This window comes from Corvus moneduloides, chromosome 1 (genome assembly GCF_009650955.1).
Source record: "Corvus moneduloides isolate bCorMon1 chromosome 1, bCorMon1.pri, whole genome shotgun sequence".
Taxonomy (NCBI): Eukaryota; Metazoa; Chordata; class Aves; order Passeriformes; family Corvidae; genus Corvus; species Corvus moneduloides.
Genome location: NC_045476.1, coordinates 75,933,711 through 75,948,556, shown reverse-complemented (window position 1 = coordinate 75,948,556; position 14,846 = coordinate 75,933,711). Strand labels below are relative to the sequence as shown.

Sequence of the window (14,846 nt, the reverse complement as noted above, 5' to 3'; positions counted from 1 at the left end):
CTGTCTCTGGCCATGATGATCTCTCACTTGATCCCCACTTGCCACCTTCTGCGGGCAGGGGTGGGACATCTGCTCAGGGTTGTACGAGCTCATGTGGCCTGTCCTGGCCAGCAAGGAGGCCACATCACTCACAGAGAGTATTGCACCATACAAGGGGAACACATCATGCCTGGCAAGAGCACTGGGGAAAGGACTGGAACTTTGCAGCCAACACTCCCCCCCACCTTTCTACAGCCAAGCCCCAAGGCCTGCCTGAAGAAAGAACTGCTCATCAGGGTGCAGTCCCAAGCAGGCATACTGTCTGGGTTGGAGCCAATGAAAATTAATACCTGCTTTTTTTCTTGCTGAATATATCAGCTCTCAGGTGAGCAAAAGATGTTTGGGAGCTCTTTGGTTACATCTTCTGAAATGTGCTACAGCCTGCTCAGGGCTAAGCCCTTTCTGCAGTGCACCCCAAGTCTGGGGGAGAGAGCAAATTCTGCCAGCTGATGAGGAGGTAAGCACAGCATCCTGAAAACCATGGGTCTCTGACCACTCTTGCATAGTGGGTGAGGCTACACCACTGACCCCCTCAAGGGGTCATGACTGCTCAGCAGAACAGACCTTGGAAAAGCTGGACAAGACAGGTCCATCAAATCTGATACACAAAGGTAAATTTTGCTCCCCTGTAGTTTGCCACTGCATTGCTCTTACAGTACTTCAGCTTGGGAATGAATTTTTTGAGGTGTTTAAGTCCCCTTATCAAAAGCATCCTTAAGGCGTTTTAATCCCCTTTTCTTTTCTGGAAAAAAAAATAAATCTGAGATTCCTGAACTGGGAAGGCTGCTTCTCAGGAGGAGGCTGAGAAAGCCTTACCCTGTACCTCAAACTTTGGGGGGACCAACCTCTGCACCCTCTCTTGACATGCAGAGGTGAGCCTGTGTGGAGGGGGTGCTACCAAGAGGCTGCACAAGATGAGCAGGCCTGCCTATGAATGGGGTCTCAAGGCACTGCACAGGAGTGGGCTTTCCCCCTGCACCCCTCTATGGCAGCAGCTGTGCTCTGGGTGTTTTGGCCCAGGCCTTTTGTGTCTACCTGGGGGAGTGCTTCCCACATGATGCAGATTTGTCTGTAAACCATACCTGAGTCTGGAAGTTGACTGTATTTTCCAATCACTGGATCCAAGACCGCAGAAGTCAGAGAAAGATAAAAAAGAGAAAGGGAGAGAAAACAAGAACATACTGTTTTTATATGTTCATTTATCCAAAAGAAAAGAAAAAAGGTAAATCCCACAGGCCACCCTAGCCTCACCCCCCCACTCCCAATTCTTTCCCATGCCAAAAAGGTCACATCTTTCCTCGGCCACCAGATAGGACATGCTGTTTCCAGGCTCATCTCAGCTGGTAGACTGCATAGTAATGAGACAGTGATAACAAACCAGCAGCAAAGCATATTTAAAAGCCCCAGAATTACTGCTGGGATTAACACAAAGGCCTCTTTGTTGTTAATGAAGGGGGAGAACAGAAAATGCCCTCCTGCTGCAGCCCTGAGGGAATGGCCAACAGAAGCTTGGGTTAGAGAGCAAAATCTGGGCATCAGTGCTGTCACACTGTTGGGAGACCTATTCCTCTCCAAAACCATGAGCTGATGGTCCACGTGTCACACTAGCCACCAATTCTAACCACACAGGAGCACACGGAAGCACTGGGCAGCAGCACAAGCTGGGCACAGCTCTGCTGGTCATCTCCCACCAGGATTCAGTGACTTCCCAAAGGTGACACGCCGGAGTTCATAGGAAGGGTTAAACATGGTGAGCTTCAAGGTCTGCTGCAGGTTTGTGGCTGGTGGAGAATATCCCACTCTCTCTCACACCATTCTCAAATTCTGATTTCATTTGCCAATTACACCCAACAACCATGCAGGGTGCTGTGACAGATATCACAATAAGCAGGGTCAGTGCTTCTCTCCAAACACTGTCTAGCTCTTCTGAGGAAAAGTTGTGGGGAAACTGGGGGGAGTTGAGCTGCTCTGAAGTTCGAGGATGCCTTTCTCTCCTCTTCTCAAGAAGAGTAGAGTCAGAAAGGCTGAGGAGGGCACTGCATCGAGACTGCCAATGTAGCACCAAGCACCTAAAGCCATGCCTGATCTTAGTTTTAGCAGCTTGGCTCACAAAACCACCTAAACCTGTTATGAAAAAGGTTGTAATGAGTCCTACAGGGTGTTCCTTTCCACCTCCCTCATAAATTTTTTTGTTGAAAAACTGCAACCAGATTTTTGTGGCTCTGGAGCAGACTAAAGGCTCTGACACACCTCTCAACTAAGCAAGTGTGTGTTTATTACCTCAACAGCCTCAACAAACATCTCCCATCCTTAAAAAAAAAAAAATTAAAATGGGCAAATGTAATGTAGAGAGACCCTGATGACACCACCAGAAGAATGTGGAGTTTTGGGAGGTTGCACACATGCACAGAGCGAATCTGCATGTGAATGGGCTCAGTCCATCAACAGACTGGGGATGAGGTAGGGCCATGGGACTTCTCCCACTCTCAGCTGGGATTCCTGGACATGATAAATATGTGCTCAAAGGGAATGTAAACATCTGTGCCAAGCTGGGAGCAAACACACACGATGCTGGAGTTTCCTCCATGTCATGAAAGAGGTTCCCTGTTTGCCTCCTACACTCCCACAAATAGTGTGTTTGCTAAAGGTTAACTTCATAAATGCCTCCGGGAAACACAGTCTGTAAATATGCACAATTCCTGTTGGTTTGGAGCCGCCTTCAGCGTATGCAGAAATGTGAAAACTTTCTACCCTCAATGCAAAAAGCTCTTTCTTATCAAGGCCCCCAATTATTTCTAAACTTAGAAATTAAAACCAGGAATAACCAGTGTTCTGATGTTCGTCTCACATCCAGTTTGTCCAAAGTATGTCTCAACCCTCTCCCCCCTTCCTTGGGGTGGGGTTTCATGGGACAGAGATCTATCTAATGATTGGCAACTGTGAGAGTGACAAGGCACATCCCACCTACCCTCTGCTTCAACACCTCTCTGATTCATCAAGTTCAACTTGATGAATCAAGGTGAATCTCCTCAACCAATAAAAAATGAAGACAATGAAATAAAATCAAAGAAGGAAAGGGAATATTTCTATAGAAGATTTAATAGCTGAAGCATCTCAAAAGGGCCAGACGAAAGTTACTGCCTGCAAAGGAAGGGGTGGAACACTCACTTTTGGCAAGAACAACCCATTTGAAATGCTGTGTCACCTCCCAAAATCATGTGTATACATTTACATGGACTATACAAATTCACTGTGTTAAAAGTAGGGTCTTTCAGCTGCATAACTCCATGCTGCCTGTATATTACCTATTCCTAGCAAGATGCTAAGAGCTGGCAGAGGACATACACCTACTGCTCTAACTTCTGCATGGTTTAGAGGCCACTTGAGAAGCAGACTTGAGTGGGAAAGTTTTTATTTCCCAATCCCTATCCAGTTCTTTCCCTGGGGGCTATTTCACTAAAATAAAATCAAAAGCATTTCTTGTTTCCTTGCTTGTTTTCTCAGCGGCAACCCCGGATACAGCACCAATGCTCAATAAGCTTCACCATGGGAATCACCCAGAATACAATGCCTCTTGTTAATGAGCCTGAGAAACAAGTGTTTGGGGAAACCTTCAAACAAATTCAGCTTCTCAAACTAGGCAGGTGTTTGACATGACAAATCTGGGAAAGGCAAAGGAAATGGAAGTATTTCCTGGTGCCTTATTTGCATGTTAAGCTTGCATGGTCCTGAAAAGCTCTCATCTCCAACTTACAGTTGAGAAGGCCCAGCTGCAGGAGTGATGCCAGAGCTGTAAGTATCATGAAGAGCAGGAGTCCTCCTCTCCTCCCCAGAAACCCGACCACAGGGCACATGGCCAGGCAGGATGCCAGCGCAATCCCAGCCATGGTGTAGTAGTCCGCATAGAAGTTGTGGGTAATTGCCATCTTCGCTTCATGCCCCATCATACTTTTTGCAAAACAGTGGTGTATGCCATAACCAGTCAGCCTGGAGGTAACAGGGGAAGGAAAGAGAGACCATTGCTGAGAGGGCAGAACACACTCTGCAATGTAATTCAGTGTAGGGAGATACTAAAGCAGGAATAAAACACCTTAAGTTAAGAAACTTACGTCTAGGTGCTACTGTAAAAATAAGCAATGATGAAAAGAAGCAAAAGAAAAAAATCCCTATTCAACCAAATATTTGCTGGCTTTATTCACGTAGCTGCTGCTCATGGTATGATCAGGGCATGGGGAACTTTAGAAAAAATCCTAGTGCGCGACAGGTTTTCCCACTGTATTTGAGAAATCCCATTCCCAGAGAAGGACATCCCTCCGTTCCCAGTACATCTGCTGACAGCCACAGAGCCAGCACTGCTGTGATGAAGTAGCCTGTGTGCTTGGACAGCAAAACACCAGGAACACCCACCTGTCTGTGGCATCTGGTCATACTAAGTACAAACATTACATCTCACTTCTCAAGCTAGCCTGTTAAAACTGAAAACCTCTGAGAAAGGAGTATTTGAAGTCATAGGTGCTGCAATGATTATTAGAATTGTGAAACAATAAGCTCCAATTCAGTCTACACATTTACACCTCCCTTCATAGCAATGTGTCTCCTCCTCTTTAAAAACCTTCTTTGAGATGCTGCTGATCGACATCTTACCATCGCATTTCACTCCTCTTTCTCCTGTCTCACTCTGCACCCCCAAAAAATAGAAAAGAAAAAAAAAAGGAAGAAAGAGCAGGGGGCTGGATGTACACAAGTCAGATGAGAAGCCCCAGCATCACCTCTGATGTGGTACAAAATAGCAGCAGGGGTGCAACAGGAGAGGTCAATGCTCTCAACTGCACCCATCACAGCTCAAGTACCTCTACCAGGAAGAGCCTCCTGTCCCTGGCACCTACACAAGACAAACCTCGTGGCACAAATTAATAATGGCTGAGAAAGTGGGAGACACAGATCCAGGTCTCCAAAAAAAAAAAAGGATGGCAGGTATATTACACTGATACACTTCTATCCTCCTGAAGGTCAGGAATTTGAAGCTCTGTCAGTGTAAACTGGATATCAAAATAAGCATAGAAACAGCTGGGGAGAGATGCAGTTGGTGAGTGCATGACAGCCCAGGGCCTGAAGAGCTTCTCGTGCAAACTTGTGAAACGATGCTCTAGTTCAAAACCCTACCCTCAACACCAAACACCTTCCCCCTGATAAAACCCTAGTACAAGCACTTACTGTTACAGAAAAATGACATTTGCTTTGGATAACTAGATTATAGATGATTCCTCCCATAAGAGATATATTAATCAGCAAAGCAATAGTAATGAAAGGGCAGAATTGACCAGTGTTTCTTCTGTCTTTCTCTTCTGTGCATGTGAACACACTTGTGGAAGTTGCTATTGAGGCCATGACCTATAAATTAAATTATTGTATCATTTGGACTTTACTTTCCAGCCTGTTCCCTAGGAATTACCCTATTGTCTTAACTCGGTGAGCAGCTCAGAATCGTTACTTTTAAAACTAAATCCTTGATTCCTTTAATATCTTATTGTTCTCTGCAAAAGGTTCCTTCTCCATGCACTAAAAATTCAGCACAGCCCTGTCTAACAGGAATAACAGAAGTAAAATCAAGTATTTTTTTTCACCCCCTAAAAACAAACATAAAATCTATTTCCTCAGACATACATTTGCTTCATGCTCTGCTTGGATGGCAAACAGCCTCCGTGTGCTAATGCCAGAAGTTATTCTTTGGGCTGCCTCATTCTGCTTTAGGGAATTTCCAAATATGCAAATTAATGTGGGTGAGGGAGAAGGGGAAAATTCCCCACGTAAAATGTTTTCACAAGTACATTTAACACTGCCTATTAAATGTATTTGGGGAGCCTAAGGAGAAAGCACTGTTTCAGAATAGAGGGAGTCCCTCACTGGTGGATGGAAGAGAGACACAAAACTCATAGAACCAGAGTTGGGTCTGCAACCAACAGCACTGGAGACTGACCCCTGAAGTCTGTGTGCTTCTGGGTGACTATTTGCCCAGCATAGGGGCTGTCCCCTCTGGATAATGACTGATCCACAAGCTTATTAACAGGAGTGAGGGCTGCCGAGTAGAGCCCTGAAGAGAGGAAGAAAAAGCCAAAAGAGAGCTATACACTTTGAAACCTAGCAGAGAAAGGGGATTCCCAGTCTTCTCCATCCCCACCTCCCATCTGAAAAAAAAAAAATCATGAAAAATTCAAATGGGCATTATACAAGATGGAACAATTAGAAAATGCACTGCTGGTGCCCTCCCAGAATCTGCAAGCCCATGCACTTCCTCTTTACAAGGTGTTCAGTTCTGGACAGAAGGTCTCAGAGCCTGTAACTTGCAAAACCCTCAGGCTGACGCTTGTTTTTGCCCACGTGAGTATGTCCAAAGCGAAGCCTTAGGAGGCAAGCACCACACTGTTCTGTGTGAGATCCTGTACATGATCTGGGAGTGCTGAGCACTTTGTAATCTGCCTCTGAAGACCCACCAAGCACAGCTGTTACACGAGGGAGCAGGCTTATATTTACTGGCCAGCAACATCTTCTGCTGCACCGCAGACCTATCAGATGTAAACAACTTGAACTTGCACTCCTGTGGCATAAATGGTTTCACAACTCCCACCTGGGATGCCAAGCAGATGTCTGCATGCATGAGCACCTACCAGCACGTGGCCACACGAGACCACTGGTGACAGAAATGCACTTGCAGCACGGCACCTGAGAAGATGTGGTTCTGCTGCCTGAAACAGCCAGTGAGTTCCTCCACGTTTGCCATAAAAACATAGTTCCCTACAACAGCTGGTGTTTTTCCAGGATCATTTGTCAGAGACATTAGTGAAGGGTCCCACACTAGGAAACAGTGGAGCTCCCTCATCTCTTCCCATTGCTGCTCTAGTTCACTGACCACACAACTATTTAAACAAAGAGATTGGACTTACGAGTTCACACACAACACTACGATGTTTTTCCACAGGTTCCTTGTTCCCACCACTTTAACAATGCAGACTTTCTTCGGTCTCCTGGTGATTTCCTTTTCTAGCTCTGAAAAAAACAAATCAGAATTATCATTTCACTGAGGAGAGTGAGAAGGAGAACATTTACTTGTGAACTAAGATATTCTGAGGGATGTTCTGGAGAGCAGAACACAATTGATTACACTAACAGGAACTATAAAAAAGCTGAACTGCCTGCCTAAAGTCCAGCACAGGTTCCTCCTTTCTTCCAGGCTTCCCTTCACCTTCCTGGGGCAAAAGAACTGCCTAAGAACTCCTTCACACTCCAAACCTTCTCCCAGTTAAAAATGTCTATGGAAAATGGGAGCAGTATGGAGCTTGACCCCAACAAGCATGATAGCAAATTTCTTGAAGAACTTCAGGAGTCTGTTAATTTTCAAAACCCTCCACAGGGACTGCATTCATGGAGCGACAAGCTCTGCTGCCTTTGTGCAACGCATACCTAAAAAGCCATGGAAAGGACTGAAGCTCAGACTCATTTTTCATGGGAAAAAGATTCTTCAATCTTTTGAAGTTTGTTCAAATGCAGGTTTCAGGGTGAAGTGGCTAGGACATTATGTCAGCTCATCCATCTTCCACTCCACTCCCTTTTCAAATATTTAATTTTTTTTTCTGATAGATGTCCTAAGCATTAAGACATTTCCTTAAAGAAAAACCACTGGGCATCAGCAGCTATGGTGTCTCTGCATTTCAGAACTAAAGCCCCACCATGTCCTTCAAGTGCTGGGCAGCTTCAAGTTAACTTTTCGTTGCAATGCTGAAATAACACAAAAGCCTTACAAATGTTGCATCTGATACCCTTGTTGGCACGGGACAATAATGAAGGGCACTGCTTATTTCCCAATTATCATTAAGTTAGAGCTTGAACACCTACCTAAGCGTGCCAAAGTAGCCACTGTTTCCAAGCTACCGGATCAGTGAGCAACAAGTCCAATAAAAGCGGGAGAAACTGTAGCTATAAAGAAGCATCACAAAAAGAATGCACTCCAAGAGTACAGACTAGAACTGTTTTTTGGGGCAAAGACTCGCACTGCTGCTTTCTAGCCTGACTGTGTTTAAAGGCAGCAGTGTGGCCCGGCTGTGAAGGGTGCACGTGTTCCCTTTCGTGCATATGCAATGAGCTCGGGTGTCCTCAGTTGCCCACACTGGCCTGCCCTGACCTCTGCCTTACTCTGCTGAATAGCAATTTCCTAAAGAGATGCAGGACAGGAGAAAATAAAAGCAAGCTGGTGGAGGGGAAGGGGAGGGTAAAAAAAAAAAAGTCACCAGAATTTACAAACTAAACAAAAACCACATTTGCCAGCTAATATTTGAAAAGTGCATCATAAAAATAGTAGATCAAACAAACACTATTTACATGCAAATACTTGAGCTATTCACTGCTCACAGGTCTCTCCTCATCTTTTCTCTAGAGTGGGAAGACTTCCAACAAAAGCAGCAAAGGGTATTTTACATCAGTGATTGTACTCAAGCAGAATATTGCCATGCTACTTTCCTTACAGCCTGATAATGGCCATTTCTACCCAGAATCTATGCAGCATGAAGCTCACAAACCCAGAAAAACTGAGGTGGAGCAACGGAAGAAATTGGTTAAATTAATATTTGTATTACAGAAGCCCTCTGCAGGCTCAGCAATGGATTGGGGCCATATTAAAATATAAGCAATAAAAAAAATGGAACCTAATCTCAAAGAACAAGGTCAAAATCATTTTTGCAGCAAGATTCTAGGAAGGAATAAATGGGAACAAAATAATTCAGAACAATGGAAGCAGTTAGATAAAACATAATTGTAAAGCCCATAACTGAGCCCAGGCCAAACCTTCTACAGCAAAAAAGTCAGAGCAAGCACTAGAAGCACAAGGGCTTTGAAAGGCTGTTGATGGGTGTATACTGTTTCAGCTGAAGGGCAAAAATGAAAATCACTCCCCAAACAACACATATTGCACAGATTTCATGTGGAAAAAAGGCTTCACACTCAAACTGTCTAAGAATGACCAGATCTGGCCTATAAGGTAAAACATCTCATCCTCTGACAGGTACCTATGCTATATTCTTTGGATTTTCTTAATCTGTTGGTGTTTTTTGTTTCTTGTTTCTCAGAGAAATTTTTACTTTTTTCTTTCAGGACAGAGAGTAAATTTTATTGTAAATACATGCTTTATTGACCCACAACTTAATAAAATAAAGACAAGCAACACTTAAATTGGCTACACTTTTCTTTGGAACCAAACATTATTTTGCCCTCCACTCCTGCTTTGTTCATACATCAGAGGTTCCTATAATCCATATGTTCTTTATTTATTGTCATACATCCTTCTCATGTGCACTCAGCCCCCCTCCCCCCCCTTTAACCTTTCTCATACATCAGTGCTTCTGAACTAGTTCCCATCAGTGTTTTGCACTGAACTGCTCTTCTGCCCTCAAGTGAGGGCTCAGTTGGTTATGTGAACTGACAAACACCTCCTATTCCAGCTGCAGTGAGGGTCACACATGAGAGGGGTTCATCCCTTCTCTACCCTGTCTCATGCAGCAGTCTTTTTTCAGTGGACCCTTGCTTCTGCTTTCATGGGATTTATACTCCATGGATACATTGCAGCATTATACAAAAATTCCAGAAGTAACAGCATTACAAGCATTAAAAAAAAAAGGGGGGGAAAAGGTGTGTGGGGGGAAAGAAGAAAACCAAAGAAAAAATAACCTGGCCTCAAACCTTACACCAAAGAATGGAAACAGAACCTGGCTTTTTAACGAGAGCCTTCTGGCTCTACCAGCTATTTACGCCTCCATCCATCTACAATGTTGTTAAAACTCCAAATCTAAATCACCTGCTCCAGATGAATGACTGTCTCCGAGTCTCCAACACCATCCTTCTTTCTGATGACTTTCTCCCTCCTTTGCTTCTATAAATACTAGTGAGATATTCACCAAAAATCCCCACTGTACTGCAAAATCAATGACTTGCAACAACCAAAATATCATTCCAACAGGAACAAATAAGCTATGTGACTTGCAAAAAAGTCATCAGCTACAGAACTGGCTCTCATGTAAGTGACCTGCTGTCTTTGGAGGGAGCCTGCGTGAAAGGACCTGCTCTGACTGTGATGAGCATCAGGAGAGTGACAGCTCTCAAGCTGACTGACTTCATAGGTCAAAGTTAAGGTATTAAAAGTCAAGCCAAAGCCTATTAAAACCTCATGGAAGGGAATTATTGCTCTCTCAGGACTAACACCAGAAAAACTCCTGTACCCCCAACTTATTACTTGATTTCACACTGAAGTCACCAATACAGAAGGAATTTGCATTAAATGTTTCAGTTTTGATTTACCAAAAGGGAGAGTTTGGAACATAAAAATATTTCTATCCATTTATTCAGAGGCCCCTAATAAGTTTTCCCATACTCCAGAGCGCACACACACTCTAGGCTTCCTATTCAGGGACTCAGTAGGAAAACTGTCAATAAGCTAACTCTTTATACCTCAGTGGAAATTAAAACTATTCACTGGCAGTCTCATGGGAAGGGGAACCCTACCAGCTTCCATCTTGCAACGCTGCTGAATTCTCATGGGACACTCTGCATTTCAGAAGCATGCCTTTCCAAATCAGAAAATATCTTTGAAGCCTTCAGATGAAGTCACCCATCTCTGCATCACTTGGCTTACACAAAACAGACAAAAGCGCAAATCAAGCTGCTGAAAAATGATGTCCAAAATGACAAGTGTCCTGTGATGATGGACTTCTGCTGGATTTTTCTGGCTGCTAAACGATACTGTGAGTAGCTCTTTGAACATGAAAAGAGCTATGGAAACCTAACACAGAGGCTCAATCAATCCTGGAGCATGACAGCTCTGCAGCAGGAGGTGGACCAGTCCGAAACACAGAGCTGAAGCAATCTACTCTCAGGCAGACAGAGTTACTGGTACACAGGTTTATTTACACCTTCCAGGACTTTTGTCCAGCTCTCAAGTCATATACAGAAATTATGAGGTAGGTAAAATACTGACTGATAGGCAGAGAGCAATAAGGGATGGAAAATGGAAATCATAAGTGGATGGCAGGACACTAGCAGTGGGGTGACTCGTCTTATTTAAAAAAAAAAAAAATCTCATTTAATAACCTGAGTAGGGAGCTTGGCAAAAACCTCAGAAATGTACAAAAATAAGGTCTGCTGATGACAAAGTGAGGCATTACCTTATTATCAAACTAAGTAGAATACAAATGGGCCGTTAGAGGGAACTGGGTGAGCTTGAGATCCAGTGTGTGGCAAAAGCCAGAGAACATGTGAAACACAAGGCAGAATTCTCAGTGATTAAGGAATAATGTTTCTGGTGGAAGATAAGCAAAACCTGTGTTGGACTTGGTTACATACTACCTGAACACAAGTGACTATATGGCGCCAGTTTATTGCAGCCATGAGGTATTTGTAATTCAGACAATGAAATACTGAAATTCTCTTAACAATTCTAGTCATCAGTATTTGAGAAACCAAAGCTCTGGGAAATCCATTTATAAAAGGAGAGGAGAAAGAGGAGAACTTGATCTCAGCACAGGAATGGGGCTGCTCTCTTCTCACATAGCATGAGAAAAGAGAAAAAGAGTTTTAAGATAGGCACAGACTGAAAGAAATGGGAAAGGGAAAAAAAGAACAAACCCAGACAGCTATAGTGTATTTGAATTGAATGCTAAAATGTACCCACAGTAGAAGAGGAATATGGAGACTGGGATGGACTTCTGACAAAAGCTAATAAATACTAACAGCACTTAAATTGAACCTGATTTCACGAGAGCAACTCTGTAACTCTATGACTATAATAGCTAAGGACTGATTACAACGATTTATTTCAATCCTGTATTTCTATTTACATTCAAAAAAGATCAAAAAGTCAGACATAAGGTTGCTGTTGCAATCTTCAATTGCTCATGTGCATTACGATACAGCATTTAGATGACCACATATAAGTTTTTTCCCCAGAATGCTCGCTGCAGTCAGCCAAGGGGCAGGTGTTAATGACATTTCCACCTTTCCCATTCAACATGTGCCCCTCAGCCTCATTATCCAAACTTCCCAGTGAGAACCAAAAAAATCATAGATTTCCTTAGAGACATTCCTACAGCGCTGTCAGAATATACACGTATTTCATAAATTCTAATGAAATAATCTCTACCACCTTCTTGTAAGACTAAGAGCAAAGATTACTCCTGTTTTGCAGGCAGGGAGATAAAACAGAGAGGACTTGTGTCCAGAATGAGAAAAAATCATGCTGCAATACCTCTTGTAGGTGCCAATATAAATTCTCCCAGCTTTCTGCAAATCAAGCCCCAGAATTTACATGGTAGAGACAGACACTGAAGAAATTGTGATTAGTGACAGCACTGAAAGAGCCTGACTCCAGGGAAATCTCCATCATTGTACAAGAACATCTGTGTTCAGACCCAGAGAATGAGTACAACTCTTCAGGAAGTATTCAGCTACATTTCCCCAACACTGTCCTCTTTCCTTCTGCAACCCTCTGCCTCATTCACTACACACCTTCCAAATTCTGCAACAAATGAGGAACAGACAACAGCTTCATTCCCACATCATCGTCCATCCTATGCACTGATTCGTCCATCCTATGCCCTGTGGAAAAAATAGGTCGTAATCATGTTATTAAAGGCTGTATCATCATGCCTTCATGCCAGGAGGCCAAGCAGGGGTTGCCCAGGCAACCTGACTTCTTGCACTTCCCAGAGCGTGACTTGTCAAAGCTTACATTCTTCTAACATCATCAACATTAAAAAAAACCCAAACAACACAAAGAGCACCTCCAATGTCCTTGTGTGGAGCTGTGGCCATCAGGAGGTTGCAGGTACCCACACGTGCATTGCTGCTCTCTGTTGTGGGAGCTATGGAGGGAACCTCAGCAGGCTGAGCAAGCAAGCTGGGAGCAGGGAGGTGTGAAACACACATTTTAGGAGCGGATTTTGCAAAAGAAGAGTTCTGAGACTGAATCCTGGGGCTTGACAGCTTGCTCTGGAAGGAGGGGGAAGCAAATGATTGCAGCCCCTTTGGTCTCCATGCTCTAGCTCTCCTCTGTTCTTCCTCCACAGAATGTTCTTCCTCCATTACTTCCCCCCAGCCTCTTGTTGCCTTTGCCTAAATCCCCTCCACCTATCTTTATTCTTTGCTCTCACAACTTCTTTAAGTCTCTTATTTCCTCTCTTCTCTGTCCACTGGTCCCTTCTTACTGCTCTCCTCTTCCACTTGGTTCCTGAGGTCTCCCCTCCCATTTTTCCTGTCCACATCCAGACTCACCAATCCTCTCCCCACTGATGCCTGTGGGCTGGGGAAATGCCAGCACCACCAGGGTTTGCTGCCAGCCCTCTGCACATTGTTCCTGCCCTGTAAAACTGGCTGCTCCGGGAGGATAGGTAGCACTGTGGACAAAGAGCCAAAGTGCCAGTGGGGCACAAATCAACAGGCTGGAGTGCAGCCCATGAGAGTCTGCAGAGGACTCAACTAGTGAGAAGGAGTTATTCAAACTGAAATAGAGGCTGACAGCCCCCTCTTATTTTTTTTTTCCCTTTAAATTTTCTAGCATACTTGGCTTTTCCCAGTAGCATCAAAAGGCACATTCTCAGTAGAGTGCACCCTTTTTCCCCTGTTCCCTCCCAGACCTGATACTGTCAGATATCACTACCACCCTTGCTACCACCCTTCCAATTGCCATCACCATGGCATGCATGGGCTCTCCTCTTCCATTTCCTGTACACCTAGCCAGGAGAAGAGGACCTAACTGATCGGTTTCATTCTTGTTATTCATTACCATGTACGGCACATCCTGAAAGAGTTGCACAAACTCCATCAGTTCCTGCTACTGGACAACAGGGGCCCAGCAGGAAAAACCCAGACCCTCCTGAAAGGTGCTTTAACATACAAGAGGGCAACAGAAAGCACTGGCTAGGCTTTCTTTTTTAATTTTGAAATAGAAATCTTTGTGGCTGACACACAGCCTTCAAACAGCACCTTGAACTGTTTTAACTACATTTCCCACATTCACCTGACCATCTTCTGGGAGCTGCATGGAACATTTAAATTTGGCACCATTAAACACCCAAAAAAGAGGATCTGGCAAAAGAGGACATCTGGCAGGTTTGTACATCACAATCACACGGAATCACCTGTATTATGGTGCCAGGAAACTTGCTTTCCTTCTCCAGCTAATACACTCTTCATCTATCACAAGTTTCAAACCAGTAGTGTAGTGATAGGTGTGATGGTCTAAGGGTTTGAGTAAAGCTTTACAGGGAAAGAGACCGACTTTCAGACATAAGGCATTTTCACCCTTCCCTCTGCTATTTACCCAGTGGAAAAGGAAAAAGCATATAATTACATAGATCCAAGCCTCATGCTTAGGAAAAAAATATATATAGCAAAACAAAACAGAAAAATAGCTTTTGTTTAAAGAAAAGTCATGGCAGCATGTTGTTCAGCAGCAAAAAAGGTGAAAGATAATTATTTTTTTTTCAACAGAGGGAAACTCCCTGAAAACCACAGCTTTCCTAACTGCAATCCACACACATACACACACAGAGTACTGATCACCACTGTATCCCTTCATCCTCTCCATGCTGTGTCCTGCATGCTTAAACTGGCATCTATTTGGATGCTTTATCTTTGCTGCCCACATTTTGTGATTACATCAATATTATTTCTCCAAGCTTAGAAGGGAAGGAGCCTTGGGGAGGAACAGCTATAACCTCTCTGCCCACAGGAATACCTCTGGTTTGTGTTTCCATGCTGAGAAGAGCAAA

The 14,846-nt window shown here is 43.9% G+C and overlaps 1 protein-coding gene across 2 annotated transcripts in view; it reads right to left on the bottom strand.

Annotated features, from left to right (window-relative positions):
• The window catches only part of SLC22A23 (solute carrier family 22 member 23), a 108,780-nt gene that overhangs the window by 10,546 nt on the left and 83,388 nt on the right, over positions 1-14,846 (bottom strand). Inside the window, exons 6-9 of one of the 2 annotated variants that reach the window (XM_032116448.1) lie at positions 12,583-12,672; positions 6,981-7,083; positions 3,794-4,026; positions 1,122-1,154 (exon numbers count right to left, since the gene is read on the bottom strand). In XM_032116448.1, the coding sequence (XP_031972339.1) occupies positions 1,122-1,154; positions 3,794-4,026; positions 6,981-7,083; positions 12,583-12,672 (459 nt within the window). The remainder of the gene's footprint in view (positions 1-1,121; positions 1,155-3,793; positions 4,027-6,980; positions 7,084-12,582; positions 12,673-14,846) is intronic. The other variant, XM_032116456.1, reaches the window with a different exon arrangement.